Source organism: Etheostoma spectabile, chromosome 18 (genome assembly GCF_008692095.1).
Source record: "Etheostoma spectabile isolate EspeVRDwgs_2016 chromosome 18, UIUC_Espe_1.0, whole genome shotgun sequence".
NCBI classification, from domain to species: Eukaryota; Metazoa; Chordata; class Actinopteri; order Perciformes; family Percidae; genus Etheostoma; species Etheostoma spectabile.
The window spans coordinates 26,574,616-26,587,217 of NC_045750.1; the positions used below are offsets into that span (position 1 = coordinate 26,574,616).

At 40.3% G+C, this 12,602-nt stretch overlaps 1 protein-coding gene across 5 annotated transcripts in view; it reads left to right on the forward strand.

The window, feature by feature from the left end:
- The first annotated feature begins 8,659 nt into the window (after nucleotides 1–8,659).
- hmbox1b (homeobox containing 1 b) overlaps nucleotides 8,660–12,602 on the forward strand; it is a 23,404-nt gene continuing 19,461 nt past the window's right edge. For 2 of the 5 annotated variants that reach the window (XM_032542191.1, XM_032542192.1), the window contains exons 1-2: nucleotides 9,464–9,583; nucleotides 11,286–11,948. In XM_032542191.1, the coding sequence (XP_032398082.1) occupies nucleotides 9,567–9,583; nucleotides 11,286–11,948 (680 nt within the window). In that variant the 5' untranslated portion in view covers nucleotides 9,464–9,566. Of the gene's footprint in view, nucleotides 9,044–9,460; nucleotides 9,584–11,285; nucleotides 11,949–12,602 lie in introns of those variants that run through there. The other 3 variants (XM_032542193.1, XM_032542194.1, XM_032542195.1) reach the window with 3 other exon arrangements.

Sequence of the window (12,602 nt, forward strand, 5' to 3'; positions counted from 1 at the left end):
GATAAGTGTACAACAAGAACCGTACTACCTTCGTAAATTATTTGTACAGTATACATGTAAATATACAGTATACAGAGCAATTAAATTAAAGGTTTTATATTTGATACATGTATTTACAGTACTCTTTCTCAAACTAAACTGAAACACATTACGTTTTTAACGGTTGTAAACTTGTGTTATTTTCTAGCATCAGTGCTAGGACCATTCCTTGACACTTATAAATGTGTTGTTTTTCTTCCGACAAAAATAAAGGACTTTATTTTCCCACTAGAAAGACTCAACTCAGATAAGTGGAAATTATGATTGTTCAGTTAGTTTGATGTTAGATGAGATAGCATCATGCTCTAACACGCAAATATGTTCTTATCATACAACAGTGATGTTTCTTTAAATAAAGAATTTAAAGCACAACGGGATCATTGGGATCATTTCAACAACAACAAAACTGAGAAGAAAAGAACTCAGTTCAAATTCAGTTTGTTTTAGGGTTTATACTTCTCTATGGTACACACTGGAAAACAAGATCCCATCGAGGGCCAGACATATAGTTCTTTGATTTCATCGAAAAAAATCAGGTATGCAAAGAGTGTTGGAAAAAGTGACAAAAACTTTGAAAAAAAGCACCAGAGATGTCAGAAACAGGATCCAAAATGATGGGGGAAAAACGGCTTAAATGTCTGCGAAGGCGACAACAAAAAACTGTTGAAACTAGTGCAACATTTTTGAAAATAAAATCCCCAAAACGTCCAACAAAGGTTCAAAAACATTGAAAAACAACCCAAACATGTCGAAAATAGCCACAAAAATTTGAGGGTCAGCTCAAAGTTTGCGAGGGGTCGGATTTGGCCCACGGGCCTTGAGTCTTACACCCCTGTGTTAGGGGGTTTCCCGCACGTGATAGCAGTGAAGCTGTAACCGGATTCAGAGAATGACAGTCCCAAATGCAGAGACAGCAAGCAGGGGGGATCTTCAGGATTTAATAAACAAAGAAATCCTTACAACGACGGAAGTACAGAAGACAGCGGGTCAAAATAGTGCTACACATCAAGGAGGCCAAAAAAACAGGAACACCGAGACACGGGGGTAGACTTACACACTCTCACAGAATACAATACAATGATCTGAACTATACAAAGACAACACAGAGACTAAATACACAAGGTAACGAGGTGAAACAAGGGACAGGAGAAACGAGGGCTCAAGAACAGGTGGAACCATAGACCATATACTGTATATTATTAATATTAACAGTCTATGGGTGGAACACATCAGGGTGGTGCAGACAATCACTAAGGCAAGAAGTAAACTACATGACAAGGGAGAAAAACAGACTACAAATTAAAACAGGAAACTGAAATATCCACAACCGTGCCAGAATATCCCAAATTTAGCTACAATATGTTAGAGAAAACCCAGACTAAACTATCCTCATTGCAACAACACACCCATGTGTAAAATGCATGTATGAAATATTTCAGGCCTTTCAAATTTTATCCTTATGTCCGCCCTGTATTCAAAGGAGAATTCAACTGCTAAAAATATAAGATTAATTGATTGTGTGTCTATCGGATCAGTCCTGTGCCGACAGACACACAACTCATTTATTCTCCAAGAATTAATATTTGTCACATGGGGGCAGTATGACTACCATACTGTAAATAGCAGACTCTGCCTATAGCACTCACACCTCATTTACCAAATTATGTGGTGTTCCATTCTAAGTGAAAGCTAAAATGCACATTGTGTCAAACTCAAGTCCCACGTGCAGGACCTGGCCCCTCACAGATTTTGATTCGGCCCGCACATCAATTTAGGCACACAATACATTTTGGCGAGCATTGTTGTGCGCAATAATACAAAAAGACAGGAAACCGTTTTCAAACTCCAAATACGTAACAGAATCTGTCAGATTTGCCGACTTTGAGACCCAGAATTCCAACAGAACCAGAGAGTTTTCCCATTCAGGCTGTGAAACAGGTTATTATAAAATAAAGATGATGATTTTTTGCTGACTGTTTAATGGCTTTATGCAACCCAGTCTCATGGCAGTTTGTGAAAAGGTCACGTTATTTAATCTATTGATTTGTGTACACTGACACGTTAATGTCATTTTTGTTGTGTTTGTGAACACAAATTTTAATCTAATGTATTTAAATGGAAAGCATGTTTCGTGATCACAGCACAACTACGGTTGCGAGTAGAATGAAAACCCCAAATCTGCACAGGGAGGTTGGTTGGGGGGTGGACGGGTCAAACAACCCAGGACTTTCACCCCAGGGACCGGGGATTGTCCCCCTATTTGTGGCGATTCATTTGCCCCTTTTTCTTTTCCTAAACCCAACCGTCCCGTTGTTGTCGTGCGTGTCTGAACGTGTACAAGTCTGAAAGAGGGATAAAAGAGCAACAAGGGTTACATTTGCAAGTTACAAAAAAACAAGTCTGAGAAAATCCCAAAAACTCAGACAAGCAACAAAAATGATGAAAAAAAGCTACAAAAATGTAAATAAAAAAGCAAAATGCAGTAATACGGTCAAAGATATTTTACTTCTTCCGTGTATGCATGTCAATAAACTAAGCATGTCTGGTCCTTGGAGTTGAGTTTGACACTCCAATGAATCTCACATAGAGGACTGTAAATATGGCACCATGAGCACCTTTTGTGAGCACTATGAGTCCATTATGCATTATTCATGACTGTTAGGTCAAAGACCTAACTGCTCTAACAGCATTAATATTCATCATATTCTATTGTGTTTCAAAATGCTTCTGACTACTTAACACCTCCATTGTGGCAGATTGTCTGTCTCATTCAAAAGCATAGACTGTTAATGGAGAACAGAGCACTTATACCATTCGCTTTTCCCTGCTCAGATTTTCATGATCTCTGAGTCCAACTATAAGCAGACGATTACCATCCACGGGGTTTTACCTGACACTGACTTCTTCCTGTTAGCTCCGACCACACTGTAAAACTTTTCACCGTAAATTTACAGTAATATACTGGCAGCAGCTTCGCCAGTAAACTACTGTTAATTTACAGTAAGCATACTGTATTTTAAAATTAAGGTATTTTACTGTAAACGGTATACAGTTACTAACTGTATTATTGAATTTACGATATATACTGGCACGCTTCACCAGTAAACTACTGTTAATTTACGTAAGCATACGGTTTTAAACACAGTATTTTACGTAAACAGGTAACAGTACTAACTGTATATTTGAATTTACAGTAATATACTGGCAGCAGCTTCACCAGTAAAACTATGTTAATTTACAGTAGGCATACGGTTTTAAACTACAGTATTTAACTGTAAACAGGTATACAGTTACTAACGTATTTGAATTTACAGTAATATACTGCAGCAGCTTCGCCAGTAAACTACTGTTTATTTACAGTATGCTACGTTATTTTAATTACAGGTATTTTACTGTAAATAGACATACAGTTTACTTTATTTGAATTTACAGTTTTTTTTTGCAGCAGCTTTGCCAATATTCACTAAAATATAATTTCATGTTTATTTTGATTTACTGTAAAAAATATAATTAAATTTGTTGTACAGTACAACAATTGTGTTGACAGCACAAAAACAGTGTTATGAAATTCTCAGTTACTGAACCAGAAGAATAAATTCTGCAGCTTAAATAAACCTCGGGAACACTGCATAAAATAATTAGTCTTAAATAACAAGGAAAAAAGCAAGATTCAAAATCTAATTAACTCTTTATTTAGAATCAATCATATGTAGTAACTCACTGTTAACTGCTTGGCTCCATGCAGTAACCGTTTAAATCAACAATTTATAAACATCAATGAAACACTTGAATGGGGCAAAACACTACAACAGCCGCAAGAACTAACTAAACAACACAAAACTAGCAGATATTGTTAATTGATGAAGACAAGTGATATCTGCGCTAAACAAACAATACAAGAGAAACTTAAACAAAGTCCCACTTGAAGTCGTTGAGCTCTCTGATCAGGGTGCAGACATGCGGGTTCACTTTGAAGGTTTCTTCTGGACCATCTTTCCAGTTTTTGCTGGGTGCCTTTGATCCTCTTCCAGGATTAGTCCCCATGCAGATCCTAAAGACAATGGAACACACAAATGCTATAGGTTAATGAAGAAATGGTTCATTTTGGAGGAGAAATATCCTTTTTAGTGTTAAAGGCACTACAGCTTAATTTGTATTTTCTTATACAAGTAGTATTCAGCTACTAAACAAGAATAAAAACTGTATGTAAGTATGCCATTGTAGAATTACACATTCCAAAGGAATAAACAATACAGTTACCAATAATTTAGAAATGTCCAGAAGTATATAATTCTGGAAAAGATATTTTACGCCATAATACAATAAGTTCTTATCCTTCTGCATTTGTTGGTAACATTTCATGAACATTAGAGCTGTGTGTTACAGTATTATTTTAGAAGACTTTAATGAGGGAAATATTCTTATTTTGAAATGTCCAAAACAGTAACGATGCTTGGGTGGTAGTTATGTGGCATAAAGAGTGACAATAGGCTGGGTTTTTGCAAAATTACTTTAAACCCCTAAGTTGTTTTTTTTAAATTTTAGTCAATGTTTATGCTTGTAGCAAATTAGAAGCTTTAGCTACTGAAATTCTAATCTCTGAGCACTTAATCAATAAAAGTCAATCCGGTGTATAATACAGTATGTGTGGAAATCTCACCTCTGAATGAACTCCAAACGAGCATGCTGGTCCTGGTATGCAGGTTAAAGTGTAGTGAGTTGACATTAGAACAGCAAGTCCCAGCTCAAAGGACCCCCCCTCACTGACAACCTGGCCCTCCACGCTCACACCCCCGCTGATCAGTCAGTGGACCTAAAAGAAATGGAATATAATAAATGGTAACAATATGATTTCATTGTACGTAAATTAATTGATCTGAATTATTACATATCCCATATTTTTTTTAAACACGTGAAATGTCTTCATATTTATGGCTGGTAGAATTATACATTGTTCTACAATTTGCTTTACAATTATAAAAACTAAACCTTTTTTCTTGGCATTGTGGCTATAACAACAAATACAAAGCCGATGACTTTCCATCAGTGTATTTCCCCCATAAAAAAGGTTGTTAGGTCATGACAACCAACATATATTTTTGTTAATGCTCTGTAGTATTGACTGTAATAAAAATATATGATTAAATAATGAACTCTAAAAGGTAATGCAGAGTAGACTGCTATACAAAAAACTACCGGTACTATTAATCTCAGGCTTTAGACCGTGGGGACAGTCGAATCATGGCGGGAGTGGCAGACACTGCAAAGGAAAAACATAACAAAAATGCAATAATTACCTTATAGTAGCATTTTATGCCTTTATTTGGTAGGACAGCTTAGAATTGAAAGGGGAGAGAGAGGGGGATGACTGCAGCCGAGGCCCGCCGCTCGGAGTCCAACCGTGGCCGCTGCATCGGAGGAAAAATGACATAAACAGTGTTGAAAATAGATGACAAGTCAATATATATCTTCGTTTGCACAAAAAGTCCTTTATCTAAAGTTATAGTTTTAGTAGGAAACCAAAGCAAATATGACTAAACAATGTTCCTTAGCAGAAATAAAAAAGTCCGCCTAAAATCTTTGAAAAAAGACCATGAAACCGTTTTTTTTTTTTTTTTTAAAGTCTGTTATCTAGCTAGCGCTAGTTAGAGTTATGGTTTTATAAGAAAACCCGAGCAAATATGAGAGCACCAAAGTCTGTAAGGTTCCAGTAGATTCGGGTGGTAGATGCAGCACTGTGTAAGGATTTTTCAACGCGTGGACAGTATAACGTTAGCTCCTGAGGGAAATGTTTCTATGGGGTACAACGTTAACGTTCTAGGGTTCTAACACCGTTAACGTTGAGCCATCTTAACGTTAACGGTGTTAGTGGTAATGTTACTGACCGTGATAACGTAGCTAACCTAGTAACATTACTACTAACACCGTAACAATAAGCTAGCTAGCTAGCCGTAACGTGTGTAGCGATAATGTTAGCGACGTGATAACGTTGCTAACCTAGTAACATTACTACTAACACCGTTAACAATAAGCTAGCGTTAACGGTGTTAGCGATAATGTTAGCGACCGTGATAACGTTAGCTAGCTAAACACATTACTACTAACACCATTAACGTTGAGCCATCTTAACGTTAATGGTGTTAGCGATAATGTTACTGACCGTGATAACGTTAGCTAGCTAGCTAGCGGTTAGCTAACATTACTACTAAGTCAGTGTTTGTGGTAGTTAATTTTTAGCGACCGTGATGAAGTTAGCTAGCTAACAAATACCACTGACACCATTAACGTTAAGATAGCTTAACGTTAACGGTGTTAGTAGTAAAATTAGCGACCGTGAACACCAGATGATTAACTCTACTAGCTAGCTAGCTTAACGTTACTGTTACTGGGTGATCGGCTGCCATATCTAAAAAAAAAAATGAATCGATAAAACTATTCTTAACATTTCAAGGCATGCAGGCAAACAAAAATATTTTCAAACTTACATAAATGTTGAAAAAGCCGCTGACTCGCGTCCTCTTGGTGAAACTGCTGTCCACGCGCTTTCCTCAGAGACTGATATGCATCACGAGCCTGTCGTTGTCTTAAATATTTTAAATTGTAATCCCCGCTTTTTTCTTTATTTTCCCGAGATGCACTGCAATTTACAGTAAATCTGTAATCTGCACCATTCTGCAGATATGTGCTGTAATCCTAGACCGTTAATTTTATTTTCTCCCAGAATGCATTGCCACATACAGTATAATCCTGTATAATAGTAAAACAGTAAAATACTGTGAGATTTTAGCTGTAAATTTACATCAAAGGTTTACAGTGCATAAGTTACAAAGTAAGTGTTTATTTGGGTTGTTTCTTTGATTAAATCTCACAAGTGTGTCACCAAAACCTGCTTTTCTGGAGTGTACAGAGAATGCTATGAGCAGTATAGTCCGTGTTTGGATACTTTTATATAGACCTTAGTGGGCCTTTAACTGTATCTGAAGCTTTTATATAGACCTAGTGGTCCCTATACTGTATCTGAAGTCTCTTTTATATAGACCTTATGGTCCCTAATACTGTATCTGAAGTCTCTTTATATAGACCTTAGTGGTCCCTAAACTGTATTGAAGTCTCTTTTATATAGACCTTGTGGTCCCTAATACTGTATCTGAAGTCTCTTTATATAGACCTTAGTGGTCCCTAATACTGTATCTGAAGTCTTTTTATATAGACCTTAGTGGTCCCTATACTGTATCTGAAGTCTCTTTTATAGACTTAGTGGTCCCTAAACTGTATCTGAAGTCTCTTTTATATAGACCTTAGTGGGTCCCCTCATAAGTATATGAAGTCTCTTTTATATAGACCTTAGTGGTCCCTAAACTGTATCTGAAGTCTTTTATATAGACCTTAGTGGTCCCTAATACTGTATCTGAAGTTCTTTTATATAGACCTAGTGGTCCCTCATACTGTATCGAACTCTTTTATATATGACCTTAGTGGTCCCTAATACTGTATCTGAGAGTCTCTTTATAAGACCTTATGGTCCCCTAATACTGTATCTGAAGTCTCTTTTTCAAAATTCAGCCTTGGTGCAGAGTTCCAGCCGCTAGAGCCCGTCCCACAATGAGCTTTCCTTGGTATGTGCCATTTCTGAACACGTCTTCCACCACTGAGAATGAGTGCATCAACTCTGCAGAGGCAAAGCAGGTGCAGGCAGAAATGAAGTAGAAACAGCTCAGCAGAAAATATTAATGGTTAACTTAAATGGGCTGTTTCTCAGTTTAAATGTCTAATTGATGTGCATGCTAAGTTAGCCACCTGGATCCATTTCCCCTCCAGAATTAAGCCTCTTTTAATTCCTCCTCACTGCTGACCTTCCTCCTAAACCGACTGAGCAAACATCCCCCCGCCCCTGCACATCTGAAACACTTTAAAAAATATGTAAATAGGTATGAATGTTTAATAACTTAATCCTAGCCTTGTTATGGATAAAAAACCAAGGTGGGTCTGCTTTTAGAGATGATAATGATGCTACATATAATTGCTTATACAGAGTCAGAATCCGAATTATGTAATGATCCCCTCAGGTAAATTGTTCAGTTGCAGTTGCTCCCAGTCAGATTCAAGGTAAAAGTAAGAGTAAGGAAAGTGTGAGACAATAAATGTATACAGAACATAGCTAAGAAATAAAAACGTTAAGTTGAAGTAAAATGAGATTAGAATTAAAAGATGATGTATATTATATATATTAGATTAAGAAACAATGCATTGTACCACTGCTATTGTAGTGCAGTGTGAAAATAAAGTTGAATGTTCTCCATCCTCTTTGGGTTCTTTGATTAATTAATATTAAGCTTTTCCATTTCTAAGAATAAAATGGCCTTTACCTTGTTTTTACATAGTGAAAGAACTTTATGTCTAAACTACACTAGATTTGTTTAAACTTTCCACTCAACAGATTTGCAAATGTAACGCAGTAACACATGTAACCGGTTACTTATCTAGTGATGTGTGGCAGTGGGTGGCTCTTTACCTGTCCATGCCACCATAGGGTGCCCACCATAGGGTGCCCACCATAGGGTGCCCACCATAGGGTGCCCACCATAGGGTGCCACCGCTTCCAGCAGCAGCGGTAGGGTTGACGGCAGACGCCGCTGTGGTCACATTACTAACTGCATCGCCCTTTGAGACAACTGTAGATCAGTAAGGCATCAGCTCCCCCCTCGCTTATGTTTCGGGGACTTGTAGTTTGTAGTGTAAAGAAAGCCGGCGCAAGGTAGGGGCCTTCGTGAGAGTAAAACTACAGTTCCCTCAGAGCTACTCGGAGGTGTTAGTTGTCAATATGGCTGTTGTCAGCCAGACAAAGCAGAGAGGCAAATAATTCGCCTCTGATTAGAAATCCTCGGTAAGGGGTCGGACGGGGCACTGGAATCATATCGCGTTATTGTTCGGCTCCAGTAAAAGACACAACGGGTCTTTGCTCAAGTTCTACAGTTAAATGGTTAAGTGGACGATTTGAACTGAGGTAAGTCATGCACTTAGCTATCTACAACACGGGAAGTAAGGTTATTAATATCAAACGCTCGCTAGCCAGCGACAGCGGCTAACGTCAGCTAGTATCAACGTTGGCATGGCTAGCATGTTATGCTAATCACTCCACAAGCCCAGTGCATGCAGTGCTACCGAAATAGCCTGTGTGAAGTTGCTAGCTGTCCTCTGTGATGCCTATGCAGTGTCGTCAGTAGACATTTAGCGGCAGAAGTATTGGAAAGGATTGAAATTATTGTTGGTTAGAGGTCGCAAGCGGGTTAATTCGACGTCGCGTGGGGGACTGTCCGCCTGCCTACAAAACCTATTGCTAACGTTAGCTTTTGGGCAAAGGGCGTGAAAGCTGGCATCACCAGCGGCTCGCCTGCGGCGGTGAGACGGAGACAGATTTGTTCTCTCACTGCAGGCCCAGAGTCAGCAAAACAAAAACACATGGACGGAAAGCTGCACTGCCAAAGAAAGGGCTTTGGTTTATACTGACAACATCTGATGCATTATGCATGCGACCTGTATTAAAGTACAGTAAGAACGCTTCTCCTGTTTAGTTTGCATGATGCGAATCACAACGGGATTTTTCGGCGGTTGTTATCTCTTAGAATCTGTGATTTGGTTTTTCTATTGTGAGCTTTGACGAGTTGGTTGGACTGTTACCGAGGGATTTTCAATTCCGTTAGGAGAAGTTTGCTTTACTATCTGTCAAAGACAGACCCGCTCCAGTTGATCTTGTCTTATAAGTATAAGCAGGATTAACTTCTTTTTGTCCACTCTGTGTTATGTAACCAGTGTTGTGCATTGATTTAATATTAGGCTGAATCTATGTCCCACTGTGGGGGCTACTGTTAAGTGTAAGTTTAACCAGTTAAACTCGAGCCAAATTGAATCGTTAACTTTGTAAATACTGGACCAGGATGGGCTAATGATTTCAAATCATCATGTTGCGTGCAATACACAATGCAAAATCTCTCTAATAAGTCTCTCTGACTATTGAAGTAGTAATTAGTGCATCCACTTGCATAATAAAAATTCAAGTTAAAGTAACCAGCTAGGCAGGTGTAGTTTTAATTTATGTAGCTCATCCCCCTGGGGTGGGACAGGGTTTGCAGTGTAACTGTGCTTGGCAATGATTTATAGCTTTTCTAGGACCATTCCTTATGGATTCTTAATGGTAACTCAAGAAACTAGTCCATGTTCTCTAGTGCCACTAAGCTACCCTGTGGTACAGAAGTAATGTATTTCAGTGCCTGCTCAAAGTGCCTTTCCCCTGTGTCTGAAATGTTGGCAGCAATTGTTCTTTTCCCTTCTCTAAGCTTAGAGTAACAGACCTAAAAGCTTATATTTGTCACGGTCATATTAGTTTCCTTCTTGGTAACTTCCAAAGCACTGCACACAGTCTTGAGTCATTTCTGGTCTTTTCTGTCCTCTGCACAGCATAGACAAACACAGATGTAGCAAAATGCCAGTGACCCCTTTTCAAACCGTTCATCATATCGGCATAGGTCGGGCTGGCACAGAAGAGGGAAAATGTGCCGCAGTCTGATTCCAGTTGCATTGATTTTGAGCTCAGCAAATTGCTTATGAAAAAACATCCAGCGTGGGTGGTGTGCAGAGCCGGGGATATATAGCGTGGCTCTTAAAGAATGGCAGTCAGAATGTTAAGATAGCATCAGCTGTCAAGGTGACTCTGGCACCCTGTGTGTGTGTGTGTGTGTGTGTGTGTGTGTTGCCTGCTGGTTCCCAAAAATAGCAGATTTTTTTATGCCCTGCCCCTCCCTTCCCTTTTTTCTTTCACACTCTTATCTCTCGCTCTTGTCTTCCTTTTCTGATTTGCTTCCTCTTTGTTTTCTACTTGCAGTTCTTTCCTCCTTTCCTACCCTTCTCTTCCTACTTTACCCCTCTTACTCTCCTTCCACTAGCTTTTCTCTGGCTCACTCCTCCATTCCCATCATTCTCATTTTTCTCCCCATCTGCAACTGCGTTCCTTTTCACTCTTTCCTACTTAATCCTCTCATTAGCCCCCACCATCCCTTCAGCTGTCTCATTTCTGCCTGACTCTCCTTGCGCCTCCTTTTTTCTCCATTTCCCTAGCTCTTCTTCTTCTACATCTTGAACATCCACGTACTTGCTTTCCTTAACTTCCCCCCTGCATTTCCTGTTTCCTTTCCCCCTCCTCTCCTCTCTCCTCCGTCTCACAGCCTGTCTGTCTTGTCTCCCATATCCAGCAGCAGGATGTCTGAGTTCAGCGAGGAGCCGCGCTTCACCATCGAGCAGATAGATCTGCTGCAGCGGCTGCGTCGCACCGGCATGAACAAGCAGGAGATCCTGCACGCTCTCGACACTCTGGACCGGCTGGACCGGGAGCACGGCGACAAGTTTGGGCGCCGCACCTCTTCTTCCTCCTCCTCCTCGTCCTGCTACGGAGTGGGCGGGGCCAACAACACCTCTGCCTCCAACACTACTACATCATTCAACAATAACAACACTGCCTCAGCAACCGCCACCTCTTCCGCGACGTGCAACGGCAACAGCGGTGAGAGCAACAGTGGAGGCGATCACTCCGCCGCCGCCTCCTCCTCCACCACCTCCAAAATCTCCACCGCCACGCAGACGCAGTTCGGCAACGCGGGGGGACTCTCGCCTTCGCCTAGCAACAGCTACGATACCTCCCCGCCTCCGGGCCCACCTCCGCCTTCCGCCATCTTGCCCTCGCCAGTCTCGCTGGTGGCTCTGACGCAGAACGGGCGGGATAGCCTAGCCGCCACGCCCAACGGGAAGCTGTCCCCTCCCAGATACCCAGTGAACAGCGCGGCGGCAGCGCGGGCGTTTGGGTTCGAAGCCACAGAGGAGGACCTGGACATTGACGATAAGGTGGAGGAGCTGTTGAGGTCAGTAGTAACGGAGGGAGAAGTGAGCTTTAAAAGTTGGGTTCAGGGAAAGTTTCCCCTCAAAGCTTTAGTTTGGTGCTTGTTGAACTGGACAGTATATCAGCAGCAAGTAAGGGGTTTTCCTGGCTCAGAATGGGCCATTGAGTGGTGCGGGTGGAGGTCAAAGACTTAATTTCCTGCATTCTGATACATTGTTAGCCACCAGATCATAGTGAAAACGTCTTTATTTATGTCAAGGAAAACGTAAAATTCTGGTGGGAGGTTACAATTTAAGATTCAATGGAATATAATGCCGTAAGGGGGCTTTCACATGTCTACCCCAAAGTCATTTTTTATTCATATGAACAGGGCTTGACGTTAACTTTTTTTTCTTATTGAGCATGTTTAGTTCCTGAGTTGAAAATGCAGGAGAGACCTACATTAGGGATACTGCAATCACTGTACTAGCTAATTTGTCCAATAGTACAATTATTGTATTAATAGCAGTGCTTCGGCTGTGCTTCCTCCCAATATAGTCCCAAGTCAGTATCTGCTTAGGAAATCATCTAGTCTTCATATGCATTACTATTTGTACGCGTTGTGAATACACAGGCCACAAGAAGTAGTTAGGTTTTGTTGTTGTTGTTGGCTCACTTTTACTCACGACATGCTAAC